The 11,705-nt window shown below is 52.5% G+C and overlaps 1 protein-coding gene across 1 annotated transcript; it reads left to right on the top strand.

Annotated features, from left to right (window-relative positions):
* The first annotated feature begins 2,002 nt into the window (after nucleotides 1–2,002).
* On the top strand, nucleotides 2,003–10,994 carry RFLNB (refilin B). The gene is made up of 3 exons (XM_072779149.1): nucleotides 2,003–2,270; nucleotides 4,865–4,974; nucleotides 7,712–10,994. Exons 1-3 carry the CDS (start codon nucleotides 2,064–2,066, stop codon nucleotides 8,040–8,042), a joined length of 648 nt encoding a protein of 215 aa, XP_072635250.1. The 5' UTR covers nucleotides 2,003–2,063; the 3' UTR covers nucleotides 8,043–10,994.
* Nucleotides 10,995–11,705: the final 711 nt, after the last annotated feature.

The following is an 11,705-nucleotide window of genomic DNA, read 5'->3' as shown; positions in this document are numbered from 1 at the left end:
CTCGGATTTATCTTTGAGTTCTTCAAAGACAGGCTGACAAGAGGTTACAAACCTGGGATCCCCCCTCATTTTTGGCTTTTGATTGGCTGGGAGCCAGGGGAGGATCCCAGTTTGGTGCGGCTTATTGGGAAAGGGGGCACCTGTTTCAGAGGAATCTTTATGAGACCATGGTCTCTAACTGTGCCTCTCTGTCAGTGTGCAGAGCTGGGGTTAGGTTCCTCTTCAAGCCTTTGCAGTTTCTTCTGTGTGTGTATCAAGGCCAGTTTCCTCTGTGGGGAAGGAAGCATGGGGGGCCATTAGCTTCAGGAACTCCTTGGCAGTTGTCCTGGGCAAAGCCTAAGGATGTCCTCTGGATTCAGAAAGCCCTGCCTAATCTCTACCTGAAGGGTTCTTAGGACCTACCTGGGAATGCTGGTGGCGGGGGGAGGGGGGGAGGGGGGGAGGGGGGGGAGAATTCCCCCCAGGGCGCTGAGTCCTCCCACTGCCAACAGACCACCCTTTTCACAACCCCAAGAAGCACTGCCATTCCTCCCGTGATGCCCCATATCGAAAGCAGCCTGGGATGTGCAGATGGTGGGATCAGCATGGGTAGGAAGGTGTAGCCATATACTTGGCCCAACCTCTAAGACCCACTGCTTACAGTACATCCTTGCACTAACCACTGATGCTATTGATTTTGTAATCTATTCCCACAAGCCTTAAGTAAACAAGCGACTTCCCAGTACACAGGCATGTGCCAGGTTTTATTTTCCAGTGAAGGGAGTTTGCACCAGCTATGTGACTCGGACCAAGTCAAGTTCCTTTTCTGTTACTTCAAAATGATGAGGAAGGTAGGAGGGCTGAACTTTGCCAGGAGACCTGTAACATCCACCTACTCTGAATTCTGACTTTAACAGGTCCCAAGCAGGACAAGCAGCCTTTGTTTTTGCCAGGATGTAGACTAGGCTGCCACTGTGGGGCATGCACAGAGCCTACCTCTCATCCAGCCAGGGCACAACTCCTATCTGGCTAAACACCCATCAGAAACTCCTGGAAGACGGTGGCTGGTGGGGGTGAGAGGTTCCAATACTTCCAATACAGGGAGGTCTCCATGAGCAAAAGTACTAGGTTTGAGGATAGCCCAGTTCTGTTCTGCAGCTGACAGGTACTGACCCGAGTTCCCACGGAGACAGGGCCTGTCTGTCCAACTAAAGAAGGCAGCAACCCCCCAGTGTGGTTTTTAGAAAGGAACTCCCATGAGTGAAAAACTAGGGCCCCCCACCAGGGAGCCCCTGGCCCGTTAGCCCACGGGCAGCCTCCGCAGCTTGCCCCTGTAGTTGGAGGTCCCGCTCTGCAGAGTTTCCCTGTCTGGTGTGGTCACAGCGTGGGAGCTGAGCGGCCAGACCAGGGAGTGCTGCGTCCCCTCTCCCCGCCCCTGGAGTCCCCGCGGATACTCGGAGGAGGTCATCTCTTCCTCTCGGGCAGCAATGAAAGCCGGGGACGCTCTGAGCGCCCGCTCTGCGGAGCCAAGAAGCGGTCGGAGCCATACGAAGCGCATTAACTATTAATAATTTCCAGTTGTTTGCTCGCTGGGTTCGGCGGCTCCCCAGGCCTCCTCAGGCCGAGGCTCAGCTCGGGCTGCCGGGGCCGCACTGGCGCCCGCCGGGCTCTGCGGAGCCGGGGCCAGAGGACAAGGCGCCGCCCGCAGCGTGGGGCGAGCAGGGTCCCGCGGGCACCTGTAGCAGGGCGCAGGGCGCAGGGCGGCGGGGCCGGGGCCGGGGCCGGGGCCGGGGCCGGGGCGCGCGACCTTCCGCAGAGAAGCCGCCCCAGCGCGCCGGGACCCGCAGCCAGGGCGGGCAGGGCGTGCAGGGCGGCCAGGGCGGCGGCGCCGAGCGCGGTGCGGGCGCGCAGGGCGGGAGCGCAGCGGCCCCTGGCGCCGGGCCTCGCCGCGCGGCCAGTGCGGGTGGGTCCCGGCGGGCGGGGCGGAGGGCGGGGCCCGGAGCGCCGCGGCCCGCGAGACCCGACGGCAGGCGGCGGGCGGCGGCCCCAGCCCCAGCCCGCGTGTGCGCCGTCGCGCCCCAGCCATGGTGGGCCGGCTGAGCCTGCAGGATGTGCCCGAGCTCGTGGACACGAAGAAGAAGGGCGACGGCGTCCTGGACAGTCCGGATTCGGGGCTGCCCCCCAGCCCCAGCCCCGGCCACTGGGGGCTCGCGGCGGCCGGGGGGGGCGGGGAGCGCTCGGCGGCCCCCGGGACGCTGGAGCCCGACGCGGCGGCGAGCCCCGCGGCCCCGGTGAGTGGCCCCGCTCGCGCCCCTTCCCTCCCGAGCCCACCCGCAGCCGGCCCCCCGGGGACCCCCGCGGCCGTGGGCGCCGCCACCTTCGCTCGGGACGGCTTGGCCCCCGCGGGGCGCCCGGGGCGGGAGCGCGGCGAGAGCAGGGCCAGCTGGAGTCGGCGGCTGGAAACTCGTCATCGCCCGGGAGGCGCGGCCGCCTCCTCTCCTTGGGGTGGCGGCCCCCGCGGTGCCAGGCTGCGGCGCGGCCACACTCCCGCGGGGCGGCCACGGCGAGGGCAAGCGCAGCCTCCTGCGGCTGGGCCTGGCGCCGGGCCGTGCCCCCAGCGGTGGCGCCCCCCGAGGACCTGCGCCCCGTGGCCGTGTCGGGGAGAGGGGTGTGTGTGCTCCGCTCCCGGCAGCAGTGGGGCCAGCCCGGGGCGCCAGGCTAGGGGTGTGGAGGGGGGCCTGACCGCGTGAGCCTCCCGCCTCCCGGTGGCCCCCTTGTCCTGCCGCCTAGCCCTGTGTGGCACTTGGTGGGTGACAGGGCGTTGGCTGGGTGGAACCTTTCAAAAAGGAATCCTTTTATGTTACTTCAAAATTTTTATTTAAAGGAAAAACGCCTAGTCTTTTCCGCCCCTAGGAACGGCTCAGGTGGGGGCGTTTATTGCCTTTACCTAGAGCTCAGGGGAAGCCACATCCTGTCTACAGGCAAGGTTCAAAGTGGGGCTCTCAGGCCCCTTTGCCCCCCCTTGGGGATGGCTATTTCCAGCCCAGTCCCCTGGGGTGAAGTCGTGGGTGGCAGCTGCTGTTCCTTTAAGACCTGGGCCCTTTGATGGGGTGGAAGTCTTGACCCACTGGCCCCGGCTCAGGCTCCGGGTCTCTTCTCTTTGGAAGGCGGCCCTTGCTTCACCTTGGCCTTCAGAACCCTTGCTGCCTGGCCCTGCTAGCCTCGGGCCCCTGACCACAGGCAGGTTCTTACCTGGTGCCTCCTCTCCTCTCCTCTCCCTGGCGTCCCTCCCCCACCCCCAGCCCATTCCCTCCCACAGCTGCCGTTTTGACCTATCAGAGCCCTGCTGGCCCTTCAAGCCCAACTCCTGGCCTCCTCTGGGAAGACTTCCTTGATGCTTCCCAGAGCCATGCTCAAATCCATGGCTGGGTCCCCATTCCCTGCTGGCACTTGTTCCTGTGTCTGTTGTAATTCCCAGGTGCCTGTCCCATCCCCACCCTGCACCTGGGCCAAGGTGTGTGCTCAGGGAGTGTCTGTTGGGTGGCCGGGATGAGGGAGCCAACAAGGCAGGGGCAAGAGAACCAAGTGCTTGTGTGGATTCCTGGCTTTAGTGTGTGTTGGAGAGTTGTCCACCTCCCCTCTTGCCGCCACCTCGCAGCCACCAGGACGGCCCGAAGGTGCTCCCTAGGTGGAAGGTGTGGTAGCCAGGGGGCTGGGGGCAGAGCAGGGCCCATCACCACTACTTGGGGGCTGCTTCCAAAAGCTCTGCAGCAGCCAGTGCCCACACCTTCCCCCCTCCCCCTCTTCTACTGACCTCACTTGCCAGCCACAGCCCCTCCCCCATCCAGGTTCTGGAGCCCGAGGAGGCCCCTCTGCACCTCCCTCCCCTCCCCTGGTCCCCTTTGACTTTGGTATTTCCACCCTAGGCCCTCACTTGGCGCTCTGTCCTGGTAGCAGGGTGAGAGTCTTGGAGCCTACCTTCTAGGACTGTCTGCTTCCTTCTCCATCCTGGAAGGTGTGGGGGCGGGGCTGCCACTCCACATCCTGGCCCCGTAGTGGCTCCTTCTCTCGAATGAGGCCAAGAAAATGACCGATCACCGGGAAACCCAGGAACCCAAAGGGCTGCTCCCCGTTGAACACATAACACAGATGCCCGATGCCAGCCACGTCGGGTGAAAGCGAGCACCCATGTCTTGGACAGCCCTGGCCTTCGCTCAGGCTGCTCGACGAATTAGAAAGTGTGGAGCTTTGTCCGGGCCAGAAGCCAGTTAACGTCTAGGGACACTGCTCTGTCTCCTTTGCTGAGCAGGGGCAGGGGGTGAGGAAGACTTTCTTGGTGTTCAGCCTCCCAGTGAGTTTGTGGATGGATCCTCCACGTTGGCAGAGTGTTAATCCTGTGGTCCTGGAGGCAGAGAAGGCGCGGGGGAAGTCGGCCCGAGCCTTCCGTGTGAAAAGATTTCTGAGAGAATTTTGTTTTTGGCTTTTCAAAAGTGTTGCCGAGACAGTGATAGGGTTGAGGGTTCTGGTGAGTGAAGCCCCCGTTCACTGAGGTCTTCTCACTACCTTGTCGTGGGATGGTGCCACGGCCCCAGGGTCTTGCCAAGGTCACGATGCTGAGCTCCTTAGCCTTTCACAGACCTCAGGGAAGGAAGGGGGCATCCCGTTGGTGTACAGATAAGGTCACAGGGCAGGTGATGTGACCCAGACTTCTTGGCTCTCCATCCAGAGCTCTCGCCATGCTGTGGGGCGGCCCTTCTATGGCATCATTTCCAGGAAGAGGACACAAATCCCAGTGGGGCCTGTCAGCTGGAAGCTCAGAGCCAGGACCTCTTTGGGGGATGCGTCAGACTGGCCTGTGGTCTAACTGCCTTCTCCATCCTCACAGAATCCAGCACCTCTCCCCAGCCCACTGGCCTTTGCCTGCTCACCAAGGCTGTGCCCTCTGTCCTTTGGTGAAGGAGTGGAGTTTGATCCCTTACCGCCAACGGAAGTAAGGTAAATATAGCAGGCGCAGATTTGACTGGAGCTTTCCATTTTTCATTTTTTATTGCAGAAATTAATGCTTATTACTTTTTTATTTTTTTATTTTTAAAAGATTTTCTTTATTTATTCATGAGAAACAGAGAGAGGCAGAAACATAGGCAGAGGGATAAGCAGGCTCCATGCAGGGAGCCCAATGCGGGACTACCTCTCAGGACCCCAGGATCATGACCTGAGCCAAAGGCAGACACTCAATCACTGAGCCACCCAGGTGCCCAATGCTTGTTTTTTTTTTTTTTTAATGAGTTAATCATAAAAGTGTGCCAAAGACTATTCATAGTTTGTTGGATACTATTTTTGGGTTTCTTTGTGTATTCTAACTTATTACATACATAGATATACCTGTTGAAATAACAAACAAGGTCATGTAAAGTCCGGTGACTTGCTTTTTGCACTTTTTGCTTTTGGACATCATGACCATCAGACATTCACAGTTTTGTAACAAAATAATTACTCTTTCCAGAAACTGGTCCCCCATCGCCCCTCCCCCTGCTTCAAGGCACTCAAGGCACTATAGCCTTGTCCCCTATTACAGTTTCATACCATTCTTCCTTTGGAAATTTATCTCCTCCAGGATTACCTGGGGGCTGAGGATCCACTGAGAGCCTCTGTTAAAGATCTGTCTCTTCAGGAAAAAGAATTTTACTTTTGGTAGCTGCTGGGTTGTTTTTTTTTTTTTTTTTTTTGCTGGAGTTTCAGCTCCCTTAACACAAAGGGCCCTTTGATGGGGAACAAAGGAGGCTCACCAGTTTGGAGGTGAGGGGTTTAGTCTTTTATTCCTGCAGAGCTTGTATTTTGAACAAAATGAGGACATGACTTCATGACATTAGTTTCCACCAGCCTTCTTACCTGTTTGCGTAAGGAGAATAGACAACGTTTCCATCATCCAACCAACCCGCTGAAAAGAATTCTAATTCTTACTCCCTGACTAGTGGGTAGGGGCTGGGGGAGGCAGTGCTGTGTGATACACATACATATTTCAGGATCTATGAAGTTATAATAGTCAATTTATTTTAGCAATAGTAAATTTTAAAAATAAGCAAATGCTTTATTTACATTAAAAATTATATTACATTAAAAATTACATTACATAGAAAATAACACTTGGGCCACCTGGGTAGCTCAGTAGTTGAGTGTCTGCCTTTGGCTCAGATTGTGATCCTGGGGTCTTGGGATCGAGTCCCACATTGGGCTCCCTGCAGGGAGCCTGCTTTTCCCTCTGCCTATGTCTCTGCCTCTCTCTCTTTGTCTCTCATGAATAAATAAATAAAATCTTTCAAAAAATTTTTAAAAATTACCAAAATTACATTACAGAAAAAATTAGCTCCCAAATTACCAAAGGACTCAAAAAAAAAAAAAAAAAAAAGTAGCTGCTGGGGAACATAGATGCTAATTTATTTTAAGAAATCAAGATGGTTTAGCACCGCCTGCAGCCCGGTTTAGCGCAGCCTGCAGCCCGGGGCGTGATCCTGGAGACCCTGGATCGATTCCCACGTCAGGCTCTCTGTATGATGCCTGCTTCTCCCTCTGCCTATGTCTCTGCCTCTCTCTCTCTCTGTCTCTCACAAGTAAATAAATTAAAAAAAAAAAGAAAGAAAGAAAGAAAAAGAAAGAAAGAAAGAAAAAGAGAAAGAAAGAAATCAAGATGGTCATTGACTTTGATTGATAAGGTAAGGTCTCTGAGTCTCTGGTTTGAGGGGTCTCTAAACCAAAGGCCAAAGGGGACCAAGTACTAGTACTTGGTATCACTGAACTCTCAGAAGTCCTGGGTTCTGTCATCCTCTCATTAAAGAGCTGATGGTGATGGGCTGGCTCAGTTAGTAGAGTGTGCGACTCTTGATCTCAGGGCTGTGAATTCAAGCCTCATGTTGGGCAGAAAGCTTATGTTAAAAAAAAAAAAAAAAGCAAGTAACCTGATTGTAATGTCAGAGGACAGAGAAAACAAAGCATTCACCCCTAGTGAGGCAGTAGAAACCACCTTGTTCTACCACTGACTTATACCACTTGCTGTGAGTTAATACCCTGCTCGGTTATTTCTGGGCACCTTTCACAGAAAGAGAACACAAGGCTTGGACAAGTAATCTGAGCAGGCTCCCCTGGCTTTAAACACACAAAGACGCCAGGGGCTGCTGCCTGCCAGGAGAAACAGTACGTGTGGGGTAAACTTGGGGATCTTGCACACCTGCACACATATCCCAGCTCCGCTGCTCAATGCCACCATGACCTTGACTTCTGCACCTCCATTTCCTCTCCCAGGGCGGTCAATTCAGTTAAATTAGATCCTGGAAGTAAAGTGCTTAGAACAGTACCACCCAGTAGGTGCTTCATCTTTGCTTCTTCTTTTTTTTTTTAAAGATTTTATTTATTCATGATAGTCACACACACAGAGAGAGAGAGAGAAAGAGAGAGAGAGAGGCAGAGACATAGGCAGAGGGAGAAGCAGGCTCCATGCAGGGAGCCCGACGTGGGATTCCATCCCGGGTCTCCAGGATCGCGCCCTGGGCCAAAGGCAGGCGCTAAACCGCTGCGCCACCCAGGGATCCCATCTTTGCTGCTTCTGACTAGAGTAGCCTCATCTCAAAGTTTGCACCCCACCTGCCCCCCTCCCCAGGATCAATATCACAGTAGGGACTCCTGTGCCCCAAGCTCAGGAGAACAGCTTTGTGCTGCCTTCTTTCTGTCTCCTGCCCAGGTACACTTCATCGGTCAAGTATGACTCGGAGCGGCACTTCATTGATGATGTCCACCTGCCCCTGGGCCTGGCAGTGGCCTCCTGTAGCTACACCGTCACCTGCCTCCCCAACTGCACCTGGCGCAACTACAAGGCAGAGGTGCACTTCAAGCCCTGCCACAAGCCCACCCGCTTCCTCAGCACCACCATCGTCTACCCCAAGTACCCCAAGACCGTCTACACGACCACCCTGGATTACAACTGCCGCAAGACGCTGAGGAGGTTCCTGTCCAGCGTGGAGCTCGAAGCCACAGAGCTCCCAGGCAGCGATGGCCTCCCAGATGAGTGCTGACGTGAGCCTGTGTGGGGTTGGACCAGCTCTTCTGCTGCCCTCCATGGCCTTCGTGCCCCAGAGGAGTCTGACCTAGCCATACCTCTAAGCCTGGCCTGGGGAAGGAGAAAATGTCATGGCATCTTACAATCATTGAGACGATTTGGTTTTTTAAAACGTTCAAATTATTTTCAAAATATTTCCAGTTTGCTGCTGTGCAGCTTCCCCCAAAGTCTCAATTCGATGAGCAAATAGAAAGCCAACTGGAGCAAAAGAAAAATGGGCCCAGTTTGAAATAGGGAGGGAAGAGAGGGCTCTTCTTCCATTGCTCAGTCAGCCTGTTAGCCCGAGGAAGAGTGTGGAGAAAGTGTCCGGGATGGAAAAAGTGAGTTTTAAGAACTTTCAGCCCAGGATGTCTTCACTGACAGCGGTGCTGGTTCTGTGAGCTGACATCCAGATGGGTCCCATCTGTGGAGAGCTGAGTTCCATTCCCTAGTTTATTCCCATTTGTACTTCCTGTATCACCAAAACTCTTGGGATTCTCCAAACCCTTTTCGTATCAAAAAACCCCAAACCACAATATAAAATAAAGATACCTCTTTAAAAAAGAAAGGATGAAAAGGTTCATCCTGTTCTCACCTCTCTTCAGGGGAGTCAGGTCCACCAGGGGCCAGTTTGACAGCAATGGCTTCAGTTCTGGTTCCTTCGCCTGGGTGGCTCCGAGTGTGGGCTCTGGCAAAGCGCTTTGAACCCTTGGCATCTGGTAATGTCTCCACAGGCTTGTGTAACTCTCCTGGTATGTATTTTGGGGTTTCCAAATACTTGCCTATTTTTCTCATAAGGCAAAATGTAGCGGAGAGAAACAGCATTTTGAGAGAATGCTTAGGGAAACCACTTTTGGGGACTCCCTGAGGGGGCTTCACTCCCAGTGGGAAGGGCCGGCCACACCCAGGACTGCATGGCCTCTGAGAGAGGCAGATGGAGATGTTTCTGGTGATCTGTTTCATCTGGATGAGTCTCCTCTCCAGGGACCCTGGATCAACTTCCATGGAATCCTGCCCCTGACTTTAGTCTAAGCCCAAAGGCTTTCCCTCCAGGTGAAAGAAAGGCCGGGATTGCTGTCAGGAGTCAAACTCCCACACCTGGGCGCTGTGGTGATGGCGCACATTTCTTGTAAGTGCTTACTGTAATGGCAGTGACAATCAGGGCGTGAGGTGCAAATGGACAACACTTTGTGAGTTCAGCTGAGTCGGCCTCAGAAGTAGAAAGGGGGGCGCTTGGGGGGCTCAGCGGCTGAGCGGCTGCCTTTGGCTCAGGACATGATCCCAGGGTCCAGGATTAAGTCCCGCATTGGGCTCCCTGCATGGAGCCTGTGTCATCCTCTGCCTGTGCCTCTCTCTGTGTCTCTCATGAATAAAGAAATAAAATCTTAAAAAAAAAAAAAAAAAAAAGGCAGCAGAAAGGGCCGCTGGGCCAGGGGGTGTGGTGGGCCAGACTGTTTCTGGCTTTAGCCCCCTGCTCACCCTGCCTCCCCACCAGCCCATACTTCCTCCTCCTGCCAATCCCCGAGGTTTTTGAGTGAAGAAAGGGACAGGTGGCTTTTTCTCTTTCAATATTGGAAAGAACAATCGCGAATATTTTCTTTGAATACATCCAAATTATATCACGTGCTCAAGGGCTGTAGAGTTTTATAAGCCCGGATTCCCGCTGTATTTTTGGGTTTCTTTTGATGGCTTCCATGTATCCTGAAAGCAGAATCGATAGCTCTGTGGGTACCCTGGAGCCACAGTGGGGACTTTTGTTCTGAGGAGAGCAGGTGTGATTATCATCGCTCTCATTTAGAGTCATTGGAAACCTCTAGAACCAAACCGTCTGGTGTCCTCTTCAGCTTTAACAGTGTTTAGTCTGTCATACTCTCGTTTGGATGCATCTCTGGGTGGATCCTGCTGTTGGGTCCATGGTCCTGAGTTTGCCGTAGTAAAGCTCAGCAGGGACTGGTAAAGAGGGCACCCTGGGACTCCGTGATCACCTTCATCACTCAGAGTGACAAACGCTATCTGCCTCTGGAAGAGTCCATTACGTGGCATTTCTTGATAAAAATGGGTTTTTCTCTCTGATTTCATAATCTTCTCATTCAAGACAAGTGGTAAATGTAATTTTTAAATTGTGTTAAGAGAGTTCCCAAGGCTTTATTCTGGCCCAACGGGAACACTTCAATGAGCTCAGAACAATATTGTGGGCAGCACGACAGGAGAGATATATGGGAAACCATGGCCTTTGTACACAGCTATGTTTTGAGATATCCACGTGAGACTTTGTTTTTTGTTTTGGTGGTTGGATTAGGTTCGGACAAAGCATTCTAGGTGTGGAGAGAATCTGAAATATACCAGTAAAGTAAGTAGAAGTGAGCAATTGTGAATGTGTAATGTGAATGGAAAAGCAGGTTTTGTCTTAAGTTATTCACTAGGGAACTAACTGTAGTTCCTTCTAATCCTTTCTTTTCCTTCAAACCTGCTTTGCTGCAAGTTACAGGAAAGAAGCATAAGCATAAGAAGACATAATGGGACACTTCAGGGTGGATCAAGTGACATTGATCATTGCTGGACTTAGGTTCATTTACAAAGTGGAAGCCATGATTTTTAAAACTCCTTATAAATCTCCTTAAAACCAAACATTCCTAAGCATATCTGAGAGATACAGTTTACTAAAGTCTTTTTTTTTTCAGTCTTATAGGTTTCATGTAAGAAGGATGATTTGTATTTTCAGAGAAAAGTTGTTTTCTTTACAAATTCAAATCTTTTGAAAAGAACGATTACCTTTTCACTTGATTCTTTTCTTGTTTCTAACCTTAGGAAATCCAGAATAGTATTTGACAAAAACATTTTTAAAATTTATCTTTGACACCTGTCCCCATTCCATTTTGCTTTGTGACTTCCTCTCACTTCACAATAAATTATCTTTAAAGAAACAAAACTTAGAGATGCCTCTCTTTTTTAAAGTAAAATTATAATGTGTTGGTGAAGAAACATGAGAAACACCTCCTCATCTTGAGAAATTTTAAGATGTGATTGCATTGTATGTTTAAGATTTTATTTACTTATTCATGAGAGACACAGAGAGAGAGAGGCAGAGACACAGGTAGAGGGAGAAGCAGGCTCCCTGCAGGGAGCCTGATGTGGGACTCGATCCCGGGACTCCAGGATGATGCCCTGGGCTGAAGGCAGGCACTAAACTGCCGAGCCACCCAGAGATCCCCGATGTGATTGTATTTTAATAGGAAAATACTGATGTGGAATTCAAGATGATGCCTCGGCATAGTTTTAGGGAATTTGTTCTCAGATTCAATGTGTACTCCTTCCTAAAACCCATCTGCCCCGAAATTATGACTGGGCCAATTCTTCCTCCTCACCTCTCCTTACAAATTGCCTTTCTCCCATTTTGCAGAACTATAATGTGTTAGTCTAACACATCCTTAATTTTTAATTTTGTTGTAGGACATTGCTCTGAGCAGGAAAAACGTATAGGCACTGGACAAAGGGACAGTTAGAAACATCAATATTGGGGATCCCTGGGTGGCTCAGTGGTTTAGAGCCTATCTTTGGCCCAGGGCCTGATCCTGGAGTCCCGGGATCGAGTCCCACATTGGGCTCCCGGCATGGAGCCTGCTTCTCCCTCTGCCTGTGT

The sequence above is a fragment of the Canis lupus genome, chromosome 16, assembly GCF_048164855.1.
Source record: "Canis lupus baileyi chromosome 16, mCanLup2.hap1, whole genome shotgun sequence".
NCBI lineage: Eukaryota > Metazoa > Chordata > Mammalia > Carnivora > Canidae > Canis > Canis lupus.
Note: the sequence above shows the minus strand (reverse complement) of the source record. Positions and strands in the feature narration are given on the sequence as shown.

What these genes read in the sequence shown, in the direction of transcription:
- RFLNB (XM_072779149.1), top strand. Translation starts at nt 2,064, where the DNA reads ATGGTGGGCCGGCTGAGCCTGCAGGATGTGCCCGAGCTCGTGGACACG. An exon ending in CGGCGAGCCCCGCGGCCCCG is followed by an intron (nt 2,271 to 4,864) that starts GTGAGTGGCCCC and finishes CCATCCTCACAG; the next exon opens with AATCCAGCACCTCTCCCCAG. An exon ending in TTACCGCCAACGGAAGTAAG is followed by an intron (nt 4,975 to 7,711) that starts GTAAATATAGCA and finishes TCTCCTGCCCAG; the next exon opens with GTACACTTCATCGGTCAAGT.